A 20,680-nucleotide genomic window follows, 5' to 3' on the forward strand; every position below is an offset into this window, starting at 1 on the left:
CAGCGTTCGTGGATGGAAGACTTCACATCATTACAGTGAAGAGTCAGGAGTGCGTCTACAGACTCAACACAACGCCTACCCACACCAGGGCTGGTCTCACGGTAGACGCTGACAAACTGATCCTACGATTCCTAGGGAAGTGGAGGGATTCCCAAACAGGCAAATCAAGCTGCAAAAAGAAAAACGAAGATGGAAGACTCACACTTCAAAGCTTGGAGCTCAGCTAGGGTCACTGGACTGCGGCAATGGCGTGTGGACAGATGCAGGCCATGGAGAGGACCCGAGGGCCCAGACAGAAAGCTCGACAAGAGTGACAAGACCCTTCAGTTGGGGGAGCTGGTGCCATGGCTCACTAGGTTAATCCTCTGCCTGCAGCGCCAGCATCCCATATAGGCACCAGTTCTAGTCCTGGTTGCTCCTCTTCCAGTCCAGCTCTCTGCTGTGGCTGGGAGGGCAGTGGAGGATGGCCCAGGTCCTTGGGCCCTGCACCTGCATGGGAGACCAGGAGGAAGCACCTGGCTCCTGGCTTCAGATCGGCGTGGTAGCCATTTGGGGAGTAAACCAATGGAAGGAAGACCTTTCTCTCTGTCTCTCTCTCACTGTCTAACTCTATCTGGCCAAAAAAAAAAAAAAAAAAAAAGACTCTTCAGTGGGGGAAGTGCCGTCTTTAGCAGACAGTGTGGGGACAGAGGGAACAAAGCCAAGCCCCTACCTCACACCATCTACAAAACGTAGCTCAAAATGAATCAAAGATAAAAACGCAAGTGCTAAAGCTATAAAACTCTTACAAGAAAAGGCAGATATGAATCTTCATGACTTTGGATTTGGGAACACTCTGATTCTTAGATGTAACACCCAAAACACAAACAAAAGAAAATTCTAAAAGTGAAACGCATTTGTTGGATATCATCATATTTAAAAACTTGGTGCTTCAAAAGACAGCATGGAAGAAAGTGAAGACAACTATGGGATGGGAAAAAAAGTCTGCCACTCATCCATACGGACAATGAACTCATTTATGAGAGGACAAAGAATCTTCATTGATATTTTTTCAAAGAATATACACAGAATGTATATTCTCTAAAAAAAAAAAAGTCACAAATGGCCAATAAGCATATGAAAAAGTATTCCTTGTCAAAAGTCATTAGGAAAGTGCAAATCACAACCACAAGGAAATACTACTCCATGCCACTATGACAGATGTAATAGAGAGAGAGAGACAGGGGCTGGTGCTGTGGCGTAGTGGGTTAAGCCACCGCCTGCAGTGCCGGCATACAATGTGGGTGCTGGTTCAAGTCCTGGCTGCTCCACTCCCAATCTAGCTCCCTGCTGTTCGCCTGGGAAAGCAGCAAAGGATGGCCCGAGACCTTGGGCCCCTGCACCCACATGGGAGACCTGGAAGAAGCTCCTGGCTTTGGTCTGGCCTGGCCCCCTGGCCATTGCAGCCATTTGAGGAGTGAACCAGCAGATGGAAGAGTTCTCTTATGTGTAGATGAATGCTCAAAGCAGCATTATTCTTAATAGTCAAAAACACGAGAACAAAGCCAAATGGCCATCAACAGAGAGTGGATAAAGAAAACACAGCATAGCCACACACTGGCGTAGTGTTCGGCCATAAGAGGAGCGAGGAGCCGACATGCGTGACCACGGAGACGAGTCTTGAAATGTTCCTAAGTGCAGGAAGCCAGCACCAGGGAGTTCACACGCTGCGTGATGACCTCACCCGTGACCCACGGCAAGAACTGTGCAGAGCGGGCAGGGGTGGGGCACGGGGTGGGGGGGTGGGGGAGACCACTCATGGGGATGTGGCTTCCTTCTCGGCTTTGTGCCTGCGTGAAAAACCACTCGTGAAAAGAAAGGGGACCTCAAAGAACAGGACGACAAGCCGTGCGCCGCGGTCGCCAGTGGCCTGGCCAGCTCACGGCGCTTCTGTGCCTCCGCCAGCACGACCCTGTGCCTGTCCAAGCACCTGCACTCACAGGCTGTCTTCTGTTTCTAAAAACCACACACCGGGTAGGACAGCACTATTCAGGCTCCGGGTCCTGCGTTTTGCACACTGCAGGTGAGTGTCAAAGCAGACAACGCCACGCAGACGCACTGAGATCCCCTGGAATGGAACCGTCCAGGGCTCTGCCGGGCCTTGGGGCGGAGGAGGTGAGCAGGGAGCAGGAGGGGGCGGGGCCTGCCTGTGGGGGGAGGGGCCACATGCTGAGCGGTCCGGGGCATCCCTGAGGATGTCAACCAGGAAGCGACCCTACAGGAGGTAGGGAGACCCCTGTGGGAAGTTCACGGGGTCTGATCGATGGTGGGCAGGGCTGCTCCCGGGGTTCCGTCAGGGTGACTGGCGCCTGGTTCTCTCCCGAAAGGGGAGCGATCAGGGGTCACAGCGTGTGTGGGGAGGTGGGGTTTACTGCTCTGTTAGATGCCCCAAATGGGAGCTCCAGGGAGGCCTGTGCGGCCAGAGACTAAGATTTGGGGCTATCAGCAGCGGTGTGGTTACCCAGGGAGCATGGTTGGGACAAGGGGACGGTGAGAGCCCACGAGAGGGAGGCTGGAACCTGGGGGAGCACCACTGTTGGAGAGGTCGAAAGATCTAGAGGGTTCCAGAACCAATAACTAGAGCCACATGCACCGGGACACTGCTCTCATGCCTGGATCTTCAAATACAGCCACGGATCACCAGCAGGCAACATTCGGAGAAACACGGCCGCGCAAGTTCCTCAGACCAACCCAACACGCCACACGGCCTCCTGACGCACGCCCATGTCTCAGAGCGGGCGCCTGGGTTTCATTCCTGCCCATGTGGACCTTGGGAGGCCGTGCTGATAGCTCAAGTTACTGGGCTCCTGGCAGCCACGCGGAAACCTGCATTGAGCTCTTGGCGTCCACCTCTGGCTCGGCTCAGCCCCGGCTGCTGTGGGCACTCGGGAGGAGACCCACGGAGATAAACTCTGGCTCTCCAACGAATGAGTAAGGAGACTTAAGAGGAGACGGGCGAGGCTGCTGCTGTGTCACACAGCAAAGTGGTTCGTGGTTCATGTTTTTTCAGTGAGGAGTGATGAAATAAAGCATATTATTCCACAGACCCCTAGCAGTCACTTAGTATTATACATTGTACACAACCATGTTTTCAGATGACTGGTAGCACAGGTGTGTTTGTATCAGCATCACGACCCACGCAACACTGTGCAGGATAAACTCGTGAAAGCTCCGACATCACCAGGTGACGGGAACCTCTGGGACCACAGCTGTACGTGAGGCCCCCGCTGACCAAAGCGCCCTCCAGCGGTGCGTCACTGCACGCACACCTGTGTCTACACGGCCGGGCCGATTTCCCACCAAACAAATGAGACACAGAAGAGCTGCGATGGCTCAGTCACACTAGCGAGTGACGATGTCCAGACCCCGTCCAAAGTCGTGACTTGTTTGCATTTTTTTCTGCAACTCTAAGTGAGAAGCCAGGAAAGAGAGGGTGAGGAGGGGAGAGCGGTGGCTGCACCCCCAGAAGTCTGATCCTGCGCCCCCAAGAGGCCCTGCCCAGAGCGGCAGCTGGCAGCCGTGGGAGGATGGATGGACAGTGCGATGGCACTGGTCTGCTGGCTCGCAGGCAACACACACTCAGACATTTGCCCCGGGACGATGCCAGCTCCACGTCCCTGGGTCAGAGGTGCCCTCCCCAGGTCCCCAAACACCCAGCCTGGAGAAGTACGAGGGGTGGAGATCTGAAAGCCAAGCTCCTGCTGGGAACCCGTGCATTTCTCGCTGCTTGTCCCACTGAGGACCAAGCAGGAGCTCCCAGGAGCCCCCTTGTCTCAGCATTGGGAGCAGTTTCGAGACATTTCCAAGCTTTAGGGAGGAAGCTTCAGCTCCGTGGCTTCAGTCAAGTTTCTTTTTTTTTTGACAGGCAGAGTGGATAGTGAGAGAGAGAGACAGAGAGAAAGGTCTTCCTTTTTGCCGTTGGTTCACCCTCCAATGGCCGTTGTGGTCGGCGCATTGTGCTGATCCGAAGCCAGGAGCCAGGTGCTTCTCCTGGTCTCCCATGGGGAGCAGGGCCCAAGGACTTGGGCCATCCTCCACTGCACTCCCCGGCCACAGCAGAGAGCTGGCCTGGAAGAGGGGCAACCGGGATAGAATCCGGCGCCCCAACCAGGACTAGAACCCGGTGTGCCGGGGCCGCAAGGCGGAGGATTAGCCTGTTAAGCCATGGCACCGGCACAGTCAAGTTTCTTGATCTGTCTGGGCGCCCTTGCTCGTCCCTATAGACGGCATCCTAAAGGTGCTTGGGGCGGGGCTGCCGGGGAGACGAAGCCAGATGACAAGGGGAAGCGGAAGAGACATCCTGCTCCTCCCCCCGGCAGAAGCGCCACCTGCCAGTGGCCAGGTTTCAGAGGAACTTGCTCTCCACGCTAGCTCCACCTTCTGCCAGCCACGGGACAGGCTGCCCTTCCAATGCTGTCCCCAGTCCTGCCCCTCGAGGTCCTTGTATGAGACCTGGGCGAGAAGGGCCAGGGACGAGGCCAGAGGCAGCCCTGGGCAGAACAGGCTGTGAGCTGGGACACTGCCTGGCGCTGGCAAGAACTTAGAATGCTCAGCAAGTTCACGCACACGGGGCACGGGTCCAGCAGACCCACAGCCCAGATGCCTTAAAAACTCCAGCCGCCAGTGTCCACACCCCTTCCAGATGGGAGGGAGCAGAACGAGCACCAGGCGTGTGCAGATGCCTGGGTGCCCCACCCACGAGAACCTGTCCAGTCCGCTTCCGATCTCGCAGGGCTGTTGGGAGGCTTGTCTGTGCAGATGGCTCACGAGCGTGTGACCCCGCGAGTCGCCTTCTCCCTGGGAAGGCTCGCTGGAGGTGGCGAGAGTGCAGTGACAACGGGGTGACATCTGGCTGAGCAGAAGGGGGCTCGAGGGACCCACAGGCTCCAGGACTGGGCCAGGACATGGTGGAGGGGAGTGGGGCTGAGAGCCTGGAGCTGGGGGCCGCACACTGCACCCCTGCAGGCGCCCATGGAAACGGGGCTCTGTGGCTGTGAAGGCCAGGCCATGCAGAAGATGACTGGCAGAGCGTTCCACACTGAGGCAGCAGGACGCCTCTGGGCTCCCTGTGTACCCCGGGAGCATCCTTGCGCTCCATCTCAGGGCCACACACCCGTGAACACAGCCCTCCTTTTGGCCACGTGTTCGGTCCCAAAGGAACTAGTGCATTCAATCGACGGAACACCAGCAAAACCTAATTCATGCCCAGATCGAGTTTTTCCAAGGGGATGCAGAGCTGCAGGAAATAAAATGCCCTCATAATTGAAATTTTATGATAATCAAATCAACACTATAGGACTGGGTATTACAAATTGGATGATTTTAGTACGAAGTGGGGTGGGGAAAGCTATTAGGAATCAGTTTCTCCTTACAGACAAATCTGACAAGTAACGCTCGTTAAGATACATTACCCCAACCGCTCACATCCATCCATCCACCCTCACCCACCCATATCTGTCGTCCCCCATCCCCCACCCCCCCATCCATCGGCTGACCCATCCTCACGCATCCACTCTTCCATCTGCATCCATCCATCTTCATCCACCCCCATCCACCACCAGTCCTTATCCAGCCGTCCTTATCCACCATCCACTCTCACCCATTCATCCATCCCTGCCCGGCCAACCTCTTCCACCCTTCCCAATCCCTCCATCCCTCCCTCCTCACCTAGCCACTCATCCATTTTCACCCATCCGTCGTCAGTGTTTACCCATCCATCATCCATCCCTTAGGCGCAGGACCATCCCTCCCCTTCCCCCCCACCGACCTGCCCACCCAACCGTCCATCACTTACTGACCGTCTGCTGTGTGCCCAGCACTGTGCCACGTGGTGACACAGACCTGCCAAGCTCTAAGAACTCCATGAGAGCCGTGTCTCTGCCGGCTTACCCACCATCACAAGCCAGTCTGTTCAGATCCAGTGAGCAGTGACTCAATGAAAGGAGGAACGAGCAGGCCCTGTCCCCAGGAAGCTCATGTCTAGAAGGGGAGAGTGACACAGAGCCACAACCCAGCGTGGCGTGGCGGGGTGACTGCCACAAACAAGACGGTGGCGTGGCCAAGGGGAAGCCCACTCGGCTGCAGCCGGCTCCCCTGGGGGGCTCCATCAGCGTCTGCTTCCTTCCCCAGCAGTCAAGGAAGAGAGAGAAGTGGGCCAGTGCAGGGCCTCCTGGGGTGCCTGGGGACTGGCACCAGAGCCCTCGTGCCATGGACTTCACTGCTCACCTCCAACCCGCGGGACCAAGAGACCCAGGCTCTCGGACCACCTTGCAGGCACTTCTTCTTCCTAAGTTATTCTAGGGCCCCCTGGGATCGCCTCTTCTCCAGTCCAACCAAACCAGGTCAATTCCACGAACATTTCCAGGCACCCTACTCTTGCCAGCAAGTGGGAGACACCAGGAACCTGTGCACCCTTCCCTGGGCGCAGGGCTGGCCCCAAGCCAGCCTGCCACCGTTGGGCCCCCAGCTCCAGAGCCTGCGTTCAGAGCACCATCCGGGCAGCTGGGTGTCTGATGCTGGGGGCTGGCAGAAGGCCCACCCCGCCCGGGGCGGGGAGGGGGGAGGCGCTATAGACAGCCAAGAAATCCACTGACGGTTACCGAGAGGATGTTAAAAATAATTATCCACTGAAAATATTAGATTTGCTCGGGATTGTTCATTACATACAATGGTTTAATAGGACTTTTATTGAATAGCTACAGAGCTCTGGGCCGAAATCAATTTGGCGTGCGCACGGCATTTGGATGTCTGCTGTTGACTTCCCAACACAGAGCAATTTGTAATAGCTTTGGCTCGCCGTTGTTTTCAAAGCTCCTGCTACATCACAAGCATTTATTTCTGACCACAAAATTACATTTATTCAACAGAAAGCAGCTCTGGGTCTTTAAGAGGTTAACTTCTGGAGGGCTTGGCTGCGCGCCAGCCCCGTGGAGGAGCGCGCGGGGCGCGGTGGCCCCCGGCGGCGGTGGCGGCGCTGCGCCGGGCGGGTGGCCGTGATTAATAGACTGCTGAGTGCGCGCCTTTCCACATGCGCGCGGCCCCTGCCCTGGCGTCCATAGATCATGGACTCAGCCTCAACATATCTGACTGAAATTGAATTTGGCTTCTCTCTCAACCGTTCATTTCCTATGTTATGCAAGGTTATATCCTTTTCTGCATGAGCAGAACCAAACCAGCTGCAGCTTCGCAGGAGCAAACGTGTTTTCAATTATGACGCTGGCCTGAATATTGAACCACAGTCCTGCTGCTCCCCTAATTGAGCCATCATGGGGCGAACCTACAGGAAGACCCGGCAGCCAGTAGGCCTTGGGATTTCCCTGGGAGATCATGAAAACACAGCGGCCCCGTCACCACCGTGACCACCGGGCTGGGGGAGCAACGGGTCCCGCGGGAAGGGGTCAGGGAGGCAGGCCGTGTCCTGTGCAGCCGTCTGAGCTGCACCCAGCCAGAGCCGGCCAGTCCCCAAGGTGCCCGGTCCATTCCACGGTCGTCTTCTAGGGCTGCCGGGGCCCACAGGCACAGATGGCTCAGACAGCCCTGGGAGGGGCGTGTAGACCTCTCAGGATCTAGTGTGGAGTCTCGGGCGCCGAACCCAGCAGATTCTCCCTGCTGCAGAGGAGGGGAGAGGGAGGGCAAAGTTCCCCTAAGACGACGCACGCAGCCGGCGGACTCCGACGGCTTGCGGATGTGACAAACGCGGTGGGACGCAGCCTCTGAAGAGGGGAGACATTAACAACTCAGTAACAAGAAATAAGTAACTCTGGAACGGAGCGAAGGGGGCGTGGCACAGGGGTTAAGGCGCCTCTTGGGCCACCTGTATCCCATACTACGGTGCCTGGGTTTGAGTCCTGCCTCAGCTTCCTGCTAACGAGCACCCTGCGAGCAAGCAGGCGAAAGCCCACGCAGCTGGGTTCCTGACGCCCCCGTGGGACACCTGGATGGAGCTCCCGGCTCCCAGCTTCAGCCCGGCCCAGCCCCAGCTGTTGTGGGCATTTAGGAAGTGAACCTGGAGATACGAGATCTCCATCTCTGCTTGTCTTTCTCTGTCTCAAATAAACACAATTAAATTAAAAAAATTCTTTTCCACTAGCAAAGGCTCTGAATGGCTATTTCTCAAAGGAAGACATGCAAGCAGCCATCAGGTACACAATGATACTTGGGGGCCAGCGTGATGGCACGACGGGTTATGCCACTACCTGCGACACCCGCATTGCAAGTGAGCGCAAGTTCAAGTCCCAGCTGTTCCATTTCTGACCCAGCTCCCTGCTCAGGTGCCTGGGGGGGCAGCAGAATATAGATCAAGTCTTTGGGCCCCTGCTACCCACATGGGAGACCCAGATGGAGTCCCTGGCTCCCAGCTGCAGCCTGGCCCAGTCATTGCGACCTTTTGGGGGAATGAATCAGTTGTTAGAAGTTCGCTTGCTCGCTCTCTCTCTCTCTCTCCTCTCTCTGTAACTCTGCCTTTTGAATAAGTAAAATACATTAAAAAAAAAAAAAAAAAAACAGTGATCAAACTTTTGTCAGAGAAATGCCACTCAAGACAAGGAGCGATATTTCCTACTGGTCAGGACAAACGCTGGCGAGGGTGGGGGCAGAAGGAAATCGTCCGAGGCCATCGGCAGGGACGTAGGTGAGCCACTGTGGAATGGTGTGGAGGTTCTGCAAAAATGACATGCGCCAGGGACCTGGCCACGCCACTTCCGGGTACGGATCCAAAGGACGCGGCGTCAGAACTGTCTGGAGCTGCGTGCACGCCCACTTTCACTGCGTGGTTCACAACGGCTGACACCCTGGGATGACCTCAAGGCCCGATGACAACGCAGGGGCGAAGAACAGGTGCCGTGTGCACATGACAGAGTATCACTCCGCCTAAAACAAGAGGGCCACCCTGCCGTGTGCGACAGCACGGATGTAGGCAGGGGCACGACGCGACGTGAGACACGCCAGGCGCAGAAAGGCAAACACACGTGGTCTCACCCAAGCGTGGGCTCCGGAGAAGGCCGAGTCACGGAAGCAGAGGACCGCAGGGTGTGTGCCGGGTCTGGGGAGTCCTGGCCCAAGGGTGCAAAGCCTCAGCTCAGTAGGAGGAGTGCGTTTTGTGGACCAAGGCACAGCGTGATGACTTAGCTAATGACGATGATGTGTACATGAAGCTTGCTGAGAGCGCTCCTAAGACTTCTCATCACACACACACACACACACACAGTAACCATATGAGGGGACAGACACGTGAGCTGGCCTGACTGGGAATCACTTCACAATGAATGATGCAAATCCCAAAACCTCACGTCATACACAGTAAACACATAAACGCATGTATTTGTCAATTACACCTAAGAGCAATGAAAGAAGCAGATTTTCAGTTGGTTCTTGATGGTATGTCCAGGTGATACAACAATCTACAACACACCAACCCTCACACGCCAACCTGAGACACTCCAACCCTCACATACCAACCCAACATGATCTGATCTGCACATGCCCACCCGACACGCTCTGACCCTCACACGTCCACCCGACACACTACGACCCTCACACACCCACTCAACATGATCCGACCCTCACGCGCCCACCCGACACGCTCCGACCCTCACACATCCACCCAACACGCTCCGACCCTCACGCGCCCACCCGACATGATCCGACCCTCACACATCCACCCGACATGATCCGACCTGCACGCGCCCACCTGACACGCTCCGACCCTCACACGCCCACCCGACATGATCCGACCCTCACACATCCACCCGACATGATCCGACCTGCACGCGCCCACCTGACACGCTCCGACCCTCACACGCCCACCCGACACGCTCCGACCCTCACGCGCCCACCCGACATGATCCGACCCTCACACATCCACCCGACATGATCCGACCTGCACGCGCCCACCTGACACGCTCCGACCCTCACACACCCACTCAACATGATCCGACCCTCACACGCCCACCCGCTTCCCTGCTATGTCATGGTCCAACACGCGAACGTCTACACCTTGCTCGGGTCTTCACTGTGAAGGCTGCGGAGTACCTACACCTGTCCCCTCTCGCTGGACGCCTGGGTTGTTTCTCCTTGTTGACCGTTTTTAAAGTTCCAGAACTTACTTCCTGGGCCAAATGAGTTTATTAGGAAACATTCTTAGCTGTAGAACTGCTGTGTTGAGGCACCTACGCGTCTGTCACCCGCTGAGAGATTTACTTTCAGAATTCCTGACACCAATGCACACTCCCTCTGACTTTGCACCTTTGGCCAATCTGGCAGGGATGAAAGCTTTACAGGCAAATTATTTTAGTTTTATTTCAGTGGTCACTATCGGGCCTGAGCCATCTCTTGAATACATCTACTGACCGGTCTGAGTCCCTTTTCCGAGAACAGTGTTCTCGACTTCTGCTCATTTTCTTACTGGGTGTTCTTCCCCCGGGCAGTGCACAGGGATCTGTGTGAAGGAGGGGTGCGACCCTCTCTCCCTCTCTGTAGTGGAGCTTCCGGCCGAGGCTGCCCCACACACGCAGGGGCACTGCCGACCCCAGAGGCCCCCTGACGTCTGAGGCGTCTCACTCTTTCCCATGAAAAGCATTCAGCCGAGTCTGCATCTTTACCGGGGCAGACGCCGCGAAGCATCCTGGGAAAGGCAGGTCCATTTCACACAAAGGGATAACAGAGCGGGCTGGGCCCCCGGCTCACCGTCTAGCCTGCGTCAGGGGCTCTTTCTAGGAAAAAAAAAAAAAGCTCGGGCCATTGCAGCCCTCTGGGGAGTGAACCAACAGAAGGAAGACCTTTCTCTCTGTCTCTCCCTCTCACTGTCTGTAACTCTACCTCTCAAATAAATATTTTTTTAAAAAAAAAAGACTTGGTTACTACCAGTTAAAAAAAGTACTGTAGTTGATTGCAGCAATCTCTTCTCTTATAATTTTCTAAAAGTTTAAGAAATTCTACCCAACTTGAGGTCAACATATGCCATGTGTTCTTTAGACCATGCTTTGTCTTCTCTTATAAATGCTTTGAAGGTCTGCTCAAGTCTTTCCCTGTAACTGTGTTTGCATTTGAGCTGAGGTAGGGATCCACATGGAGGGGGCAGTGTCGTGGCGTGGTGGGTCAAGCTGCCACCCGAGACACTGGCAACCCGTTTGGGCGCTGATTTGTGTCCTGGCTGCTCCACTTCGGATCCAGCTCTCTGCTAATGCACCTGGGAGAACAGAGGAAGCTGGCCCAAAGCCTTGGCCCCTGCACCCAAGTGGGAGACGTGGATGGAATTCCTGGCTCCTGGCTTCAGCATGGCCCTGTCCCAATCATTGCAACTATTTGGAGAGTGAACCAGCGGACGGAAGACCTCTCTCCCCGCGACCCCTGTAACTCTGCCTTTCAAACAGATAAAATCAACCTTAAAAAATGTCTTTATGGATTGAGCAGCTGTTGAAGGACCACGCGCTGCAAGCTCTATCAGCAAAGCCCCCTTAGCAGTAGGTGCTGCCTCTGTGCAGGGGCGGGCCAGTTCTGGGTGCTTTATCCGGTCCCACAGGTGTCGCTATCCATCGCCGGGCTCCATCTCGATGTGGATCAATGCCACCTTCGCTGTAACTGACACCCACTCTTGCATGTGTACGAATTCTGGAATCAGCGGCCGTCCCTGTGATCCATCCGGAGGAAACGGGCCCCTTTAACAAGTGCGAACTTCTACCCCCGAGTACCGTCTCTCTCCACGTAACTCTGCATGAATGCGTCCTTCTCCACAGTCCCACGGGGCAGCCACAGCCGCACGGTCACGCGGCAGGGACGCGTTCTGAGCAATGCATCACCAGGTGAGCGCGGGGACACAGTGGTGACGTCATCGTCGTCGCCAGATAGCCCGCGCCTCGGGCACGCCTCCAGCCTTGCCCCTCATCAAAGCGGTGCTGCCCGTGGGTGTCCCTGCTTTGGCCGTTGCTACGGCCACTGATGTCCTTCCTGAAAAACTACGCTTTGCGTTTGCTGCTGATGGGGAGTGACGCGATGACGTGTGCGCGGATTTTGTCTCTAGTTACTTGTGAAATCACGGAGGCTGACGGCTTGCTTTGGTGCCAGTCCTCAGTACCTCACTGCTTCTTCTTGTCTTCTGTGCGAGCTAAGACTCGTACGACGGCGTGAAGTCAAGGGAGCCCCGGCGGGCTGTAAACAAAACGTCGTCTTCACGTCGCGGGGTCTGATGATTTGCATGGGCTTTTGCTAAGTACCTTTTACCGGGTTAGTTTCCCTCTGCTCCTACTCAGTTTTGAAAATCATGAATGAATTTTGACAAATTACTTTCCCACTGAAATGGATTTTTGATTAAATACCTCTTGGAATGTTAAACCAAACAGCATCCATTGGGTAGCCCATGATTGATGGATTCAACTTATCGATACTATCTGTTTAAGGACTTATGCGTCTGTTCATAAATGAGGCGGCTTTTCAATTTTCCTTTCTCGCAGCGCTCACGTCTGGTTTTGTAGAAGGTCATGCTAATTTCAGAAAATGAGTTAGAAAAGTGTTTCCTCTTTTCTGAAGAAGTCTAGCAAAAGATCGGGACGACCTTTTCCACCAAGAACTGACGAACGCTCCCAGCACACCGTCTGGGCCGCATGGGAATCTGACAGCTCCGAGGCCAGTCGGCCTTCATGCTCCCTGGTCCACCGGCTGTGCTGCTGATGGTATTCAAACAGTTGCTCCATTCTGGCTAAGCTTTCATACGGACTGGCGTACAATGGCTTCCCATCCTCCTCCATTCACCTGGGCATCAGCCGGGATGCTGGCCCATTTATCCCTCCCCCTGGTGTCTCCATTGGAGGAGTGACTTGTCAATCGTGGCTGTCTTTGCGAAGACCCAAGTTTGAGGTCGTTTCTCTCCCTGCCCTCTGTGTTCTTCCTTCCCTCGTTTCTCTGCTGAGGGCTTTTATTATCGATTGCACTTGTTGTGCCCTTCTTTCGTCTGGAACGCAGACGTCTTGGAAAGCAAGGATTTCCCGTCTCCGGTGTCCCCACTCAAGGAAAAGCATTCATGTTGGTTCTTAGGAGGCACATCCTCCTGCAGGTCACTGGGCTTATGGACCCCAGGTCTCCTACCACCAAGAGGCTTCCTGAGCCAGACCCTCACCCATCAACGTCCCAGACCAGGACTCTTCTCGGAGAGAAGCAAGGAGCGGGCAGCATGGCGGCAAGCCCACCCTCCTCTGACAGCGAGGGCCGCTGCTCCCAAGGGGCTGCTTTAGTTCGTGCCGGGCTGGATATCCATCAAGTGGAATGAACCCCACTGTCCCTAGCAGTTGGCTGGGCTGGTGACACACTCGGGGTCGGGTAGAGCAAGCCCATTTCCATGTGGGTTCACAAGAAGAACCCTAAATGATCTGTGTGACGACAGCATTTCAACACTTCTTCATCAAAGACAGCTCACACGGTGCTCAGTGGCTCCTGAGCACATTGTACAGGACCTCTCCCACCTCACCAACAGCAGCCAGGGCCCCTCGCCTCACGGGTCCTAACCATCTGGGGAGCCCAGGCACTCAGGTGCCAGGAGCTGAGCAGATCCTGGGACCACAAGGATAACCTGACTGGACCCTGGGGTGGGGGCCTGCTTTCACTCATCTTAAGCCTGGAGAGGGATGTGGGCAGAGTCATAGGAGGCCCCGGAGGTGGGGACAAGCACCATGGTGGGTGTCGGGAGCCCAGCCTTTCATTTCTCAGGGAGAGGGGGCCTTGCTAGAGGGAGGAGAGGCCAAGAGGAAGTGGGCTGGGTACGGGGGAGGAGGCAGTGGCGGTTTGGGGAAGCAGAGGCCTGGGGACAGGCAAGGAGGGGCAGAGACTGGGGGTGGCTGGCACAGAGAGGGTGACGGTGGAGAGCCATGGGAGAAGTCGCCAAAGGCAAGCCGTCATGGGGTCAGGCAGGGTCTCATGGACCACAGAGAGGAAGTGGGCTGAGCTTGGAGCCGGAGTCCCACCCCGTGCAGGTCAGTGTTCCCAGAACATCACAACGAGCTGCACGAGCAGGCTCTCGCGGGACCCTCAAGTCCAAGGTGAAGTCCTCGCTGATGGAGACCCACCGGTGGTTCTTGTCCGGGAACTCGGAGAAGGAAGCAATCTGTACAAGTTCCACGCGTTTCCTCAGGAAACCTGAGGGCGAGCTCAGGCTCCATCCAGGGAATAAAACCCCCTCTGGCAGACCCGGCCGCCGCAGGAGAAGCTCTGATCAGAGGCCGCTGCTCTCGGAGGAACCGCGGGGAGCAGGCCCGGCCCCTCGCTGGCACCGGCACACACCGCCCTCTGGCCCCGCCCCCTGCACGTGTGGCTCCTCTCCACCTTTCAGAAACAGGCAGGAGTTCACCCCTTCCCAGAAAACCAGCTCACTTCCCAGCGCAGACCCCGTAGGGGAAACAGACCAGTGTGGGCGGACAAGGGACCCAAGGCAGCAGGCACGCAGGTGGCCAAGTCTGGGGACCTCAGGTAGGACACGGGGACTGTGGTCAGTAAACTCAGTGAGCAGGCTCCGGCTGCCCCCGCCACGGGGTGGGGTATAACCGTATGAGAGGATGGACCCGCGGACCTGCCCCACTGCAGTAACCACTCTGCTATCTCCCTATACATCCTACCCCGTCACGTTGTACACCTGGAATACACGCAACAAAATTCACTAAGAACACGGCAACTGACAAAGGCTCAATAAATATTAATTAATGGTGCTAAAATGTATCTGCCTTTTAAATACCTTTAAGAAGCAGGCAAATGGGGAAGCCCACGTCTCTCCGGCTTCCCGAGTTTAATGCTAACCAGAACCCAATCTACTATTCCCCCCATCCAGAAGATGCAGGAACCCATCGCTGGTGTGGCTTCTTAAAAAATAAAAAGTAAAAAAAAAAAAATCAATGTAATAGAAAAAGGAAAATACAGGTGGGGAGGAGGGCCAGAAAGCGAGTCAGCATTAAACACACGCAAAGATACGAGGGGGAACAGTGGAGCTCAGGAGCAGGTGTCGGCACAGCTGCCCAGACGCCACTGGGGATGCCCGGATCCTGCACCGGGGGCTTGTGTTTGAGTCCCGCCTCTCTTCCGATCCACAGCTTCCAGCGACAGCAGACCCTGGGGGGCAGCAGGTGAGGGCTCAAGTGCCGGGGCCTCTGCCACCCACGTGGGAGACCTGGTATGAGTTCAGGGCTCCTGGCTTTGGCTTGGCCCGCACACTGCACTGCAGGCATTCGGGGGAAAGAACCAGGGGATGGGCGCACGCTCTGTCTGAGCCTCTTGAATTAGAAAGAAGTTTTATTTTGGTACAAAGAATTGAAATCCGCACAGTTTTTCTCCGAGAATGTTCTGAAGATCCCCGTTTAGTCACAGGGCTGTAACGGGCGCACGTTGTCCCGGCTCAGCCCGGGAGGGGACATCTGATTGGGAATTATGTTGATGTCCCTGGCTGTGGTGTTGGGGGTGTTGCGGGAACACGGGGAGTGCTGACATCTTAAGCCGCACGCGTGTGTCTCGGATACAATGCCCCGCTCTCTGCAGCTGACTTCCGGATGCTTGGCACAGGGGCGGGAGGGCCACGCATGGCTGTGCGGGCGCCCGCTGCACCCTGGCAGGAAGGGAGGGAAGCAGACACCCACAAGACAAGGTGCACTGGGTGCTCTCGGCCAGAGGGACCCCACGCCCGGGGGTCCTTCCAAAGCTACCTGACAGGAGAAGGAACAGGGAAGAGCAAACGTGGTAGAGGAAAAGGCCAGGCCGGCCATGGAGACCTGTGATGCGGGTGTCCTGCGTCTTCCCAGGCTGAGCGCAGGGGGCCGTGGAGGCCAGAGACTGAACAGAGACAAGACTATTGTGCCTTCTAGAAGCCTCAGCCCTCACCCCCAACCGTGGCTGCATCCCTCTTTCTACAGGGATCCCCCGAATGTCCCGGACCCTTGGGGCCGACGCTGTGGCCTGAGACGTGGGCAGCCCCTAGGGGTGCCAGCTCCTGTCCCAGCTGCTCCACTTCCACTCCAACACCCTAACGGCCTGGGAAAGCAGCAGAAGATGGCCAAAGCGGTTGTTGGGCCTCTGTACCCACATGGAGACCCAGATGAAGCTCCTGGCTCCTGGCTTTGGCCTGGCCCAGCCCTGGCCATTGCAGCCATCTGGGGAGTGAACAGTGGAGAGAAGATTCTCTCTTTCTTTCTTCTTCCAACTTTTTCATAAATAAATATACCTTTAAAAAAATGTCTTCTCGTCCCACCTCTTCCTTCCCTCACCCCCTGCTGTCACCTGCCTGCCATGAACCTGTCAGCCCCAGTCACCGACCCGGGAGCTCAGGCCCAGGAACCCTACCCCCCGGAACCTGTGTCCTCAGGAGGTGCCACCCTGGGTCATTTGCCCAGGCTGAACCCTCTGCCTCTCTCCTCCCAGTCCTGTCCCATCCCACGCTCTGTGAGTCCTCTGTGACCTGTGTACTTGGAAGAACATTCCCAAGGACAGACCAGCACAGTTCTTTGACTCTCGCTCCCTGTGCTTGTCACGGCCTGGCGCTGTCGCAATTCCCACTTTTCCAACAGGAGAGGTTAAGCAGGTGAGAGCGAGCAAGCCCACACGTGCCTGGGTTTCTGGAACTCACAGGACCTCTACACAAAGCGTTGGGAAGGGGCGTGAGTGCCACCCCCAAAACCCTCCCCGCTCCCCTTTGTGGACACTGCTCCCATTAGCAGGGAGCCAGGGTGGACGCCCCACCCCTCTGCCAGACAGCTCAGCCCTCTTCTGGAAGGATCCATAGAAAACACTTCCTTAGACTGTGCCCCGATGTCCTCCTGTGACGCTTGCCTGGAGTCACGTGGGATCCTGGGATTCCTCCCCGACCCCCACGGCCCCAGTCATCTGTTCCATGTGGGTGGCCTCACAGTGGCAGCAGCCCAGACCAGCTCGGGGAACACGGAGACTGCCCCAGGAGGTTTGCGCGCCCCACGGTAGCGAGGGCAGCTCAGGGGCACGCCCCTTCTGCACCCACGGCATCGCCTGGCATTCCAACCCGGCCCCCTTCACCAGGACTGGCGTGTGTGTGTGTGGGGGGGAAATCTCAATGCCAAGTGCAAAGTGCGGGACACAGGGTTGGTGCAAGCGGGCGGCCTCCACTTGGGTTAGCGCCACCGCCGCTGTGCAAGCCCGGTGACCTGCCAGTGGGCTCGGAAGAGAAAAGAAACATGGAGGCTTACCTCTCCCTGGAAGCTCTTCAGCAGCGGTGCTACCTGCTTGCGCAGATCCTGGAGCGAGCGAGTGAGCGAGCGGGGCGGGCCGGGCGGCAGACATCAGGGAGGAAAGAGAAGGGAAACATCGGTTAAGCTTCCTCAGAGTGGCTTTCAAGTTAGCGTACAAAGCGAGCTGGGCGCCTCTCCTGTCCCTGCGGCCTGGAATGGAAACAGCGCCACGGCGCTCGCGATGGCAGGGCTGGCCTCGGTCCTGGCCGCGCGTGCAGACTCAGGCTCCCGCGCTGGCATGGGGTCAGCTGCTCGGAAAACCGCACTGCAAGGTTCCGTGGTGACTTCCATCCAAAATGAGCCGGGCCACCAGGTTGCGTCGTAGGGGCTACTTTGGGGCGCTGCTAAGAACCGCCACCACCAAACGCACAAACGTTCCTGGGAAAAGGAGGGCCCGGCTTCTCCCCCTCGTTCCCGGGTCACAGCCTGGAGGAACAGGGGCTGGGGAGAAAGCTTCCAGGGGTTCAGAATACGCGGGACCGTGAACAGAGTAGGAGAGCCTGCTTCCAACACTGGCTCTGCCACTCGAGAACCGTGGGGCGTGGGAAGCCACGTGCTCTCCTGTGCTTGTGGACAATGCTGTCTTCCCCGGGGAGAAGGAACTGAGTGTCGAGGGGGCTGCATGGCTCCCGGCACGTGGCAAATGCTCAGATGCAGGAAAGACGTGGATTGCTAAGCGCCACAGGGGGCAGTACTCTCTGGGACGCAACCTGTTGGGCACAACGTTGTGGTGGAATGAGAAGGCCATGCCAAGATGGCCGCTGGCAAGCGCGTGTCAATTACTCAGGAATGGCTTCAGAAACCACCTGGCAACAGAACCTGCCTGGCAACAGGCTGTGATTGGTTAGGGCATAAACCGCCCCTTGACCGGATTGGCTGCCTCGGCTATATAAGCTGCTGTACCCACTGAAATAAACGAGTCTGCAGGCTGCTTGCCTCTGGCCCGCTTTCACCTGACCCTCAGGGTCTGTGTGGTGACTCCGCGCCTCTTGCCCCCAGCACGCTCCTCCTTTCAGAACGAATCCACAGCAGGAAGATGCAGCAGGAGCCCGTGCATCCCAGGGAGGACACGGGGATGGCCCTCTGCGGTGCTGGCGTTCTCTGGGTAGCCAGGACCTGGCCTGCTCAGTCCGGGGGCAGTGCCCTCATCCACACCTCCACCTCCACCAGAGCCTCCTGCATCCTGCAAGCTGGCCGTGCCCCTGCAATGTCAGAAGAAGGGTGCAGGCGTTCCACACAACCTGATGCTCGGCACGATGCGAGGATTTGAGGGCAAAGGGCTAAGGCCATCGGGGCTGGGCCAGGCCGAAGCCAGGAGCCCGGAACTCCATCTGGGTCTTCCGCATGGGTGGCAGGGGCTCAAGTACTTGAGCCGCCATCTGCTATCCCCAGGGTGCACACCGGCAGGAATTTGGAGTGGAGCTGAGGTGGGACTTGAACCAGGCACTGCACCGGGGATCCCCGAGTGGCAGCTGACTGCCGCACCCCCAAAGCTCACGTTTGCATCACGAGCAATGAGCCGCACTTCCATGCAGATCTTGGTCACCACAGGTAAGGACGCAGGAGGTATAAATACGAGACAGTTGGCCAAGCGTGCCTTGAGGGTGGGAGTGCGGCCGGCCTGGGCCCCCAGTGGGGAGCAGGGGAGGGCAGAGGAGGCCCCAGATTCCCTCTGGGGGGCCAGGCCCACTCCCCTCCTCTCCTCCATTCTTAGCTGTTTGCTTACAAACCGCAGCCCAACATGACGGATGGCGTTTATTTGTTGTCCATTTTCCAAAATGGCCAACTTTGCTGGAAAGCGCCTGGTTCACGCGGCCACACGGTGTCCCTGGGTTGGGTTCTCGCTAACTGCAAGCGCTCAGGTGAACAGCAGAGTGGAGAAGCCAGAGCCGCACGGTCCCCAGCACGTCAAACAATCCTGACGACACATCTGACCTGGGTGAACGTGGTGGCTCCTTCCAGACCTCCCTGGCTGGCCGAGCCTGAGGCCAAGCCCCTGCCCCGCCCCAGGCAGTGGGCTTGCACCTGACAGCCGGTAGCCCCCGGTGGTCCGTGAGCCCTTTGAGGGTGGATCCGATGGCTTTGCTGGAAGCCTGGGGCACGCGGCTGCCATTTCTCTGAGCTCTAGAGATGCGGCGACAGCGGCCATGCTCACAGCCAGGAGCACGTGGCACGAGGTCCCTTGCAGCATGGGAACTCGAGTCGCCCTCTGCACCCGGATCCAGCAGAGTCGCGACTGGGATTTTTGACAGCCAGGCACCAGAGCCGGTTCAGCGCCAGAAGGCTGCCTGATGGAGGCTGGCTAGGTTCCACACTGGGCCCCAGATTCCTCTTCCCCGAGGGGCCCCTCAGGCCTTGCCTGCCAGTCCCACCCCACGGCAGCCCTGGGGCCGCCCTGGCCAGGCAGGTCAGGCTGCAGGTGTGGTGCGAGGCTGGCCGGCAGGGACCCTGACCCACACCACAGCCCTGCCGGTGCTGCCGAGAGTCGGCATGATCTTGGGCTGCACCTGGGGAGCCTCTGCCTCCATCTTGCCCATGACAGGGCCAGTGACACACGGGACACCCAGGAGACACAGGATGGATGCCCGAGTAAATAAACAGGAGAATGCGCGTGAACATCTGTCGAAGAGCGACGAGAGCCAGGGAGGGGACCACAGCCTCAGCACCCCCGCAGAAGTGCCCAGAGGGCTGGGCCCCCTGCTCCAAGATGGGCTCTGTCCACCCAAGAGGCCAGGCCAGCCAGGGGGAGAACTCCATGCCTCCTAGCAGCAGTACGAACACGCGCAAGGACAACAGACGAAATTCACTTTAATTCCATTGAGCCCCAAACATCCAAAGTGTCCTCTCACGTGTAATCAATACAACAACTAAAGGAGTAGTTCATGGTCTTTTCTGGTATGACACCTTCATGGTCTGATGTGTATTTCACACTTAAACCACGTGTCAAGTGGCCCATCGCCTACCGTGGCTGGTGGCCACCGTCCCGGGCAGCTGAGAGCTAAGAGATGCGCCCCCAACCTGGGCTCTCCTGGGAGAGGGGATTCGGGGGCTGAATGGGACGAGAGCTGGAAGAACGCAGGGTGAGAGAGGACGGAGCTGCAGGATGGGAAATGCTCACGCAGCAGGCTGCTGCAGGGTGAGGATGGGGTGTTACTGGCTAAGTCGCTGGTGAGCACCTGTGAACACGCCCAAGTTACAGGGGTGTGGAGCCGACCAATGGTGAGGGGGGTGAGTTGTGGGGGGTGTGGAGCCGACCAATGGCAAGGGCTGAGCTGTGGGGGTGTGGAGCCGACCAATGGCGAGGGCTGAGCTGTGGGGGTGTGGAGCTGACCAATGGTGAGGGGGCTGAGCTGTGGGGGTGTGGAGCCAACCAATGGTGAGGGGGCTGAGCTGTGGGGAGTGTGAAGCTGACCAATGGC

At 57.2% G+C, this 20,680-nt stretch overlaps 1 protein-coding gene across 12 annotated transcripts in view; it reads right to left on the reverse strand.

The window, feature by feature from the left end:
• CUX1 (cut like homeobox 1) overlaps positions 1-20,680 on the reverse strand; it is a 318,547-nt gene that overhangs the window by 149,492 nt on the left and 148,375 nt on the right. For all 12 annotated transcript variants that reach the window (XM_062179575.1, XM_062179574.1, XM_062179573.1 and 9 more), the window contains exon 3: positions 17,220-17,267. In XM_062179575.1, the coding sequence (XP_062035559.1) occupies positions 17,220-17,267 (48 nt within the window). The remainder of the gene's footprint in view (positions 1-17,219; positions 17,268-20,680) is intronic.

This window comes from Lepus europaeus, chromosome 21 (genome assembly GCF_033115175.1).
Source record: "Lepus europaeus isolate LE1 chromosome 21, mLepTim1.pri, whole genome shotgun sequence".
Classification (NCBI taxonomy): Eukaryota; Metazoa; Chordata; class Mammalia; order Lagomorpha; family Leporidae; genus Lepus; species Lepus europaeus.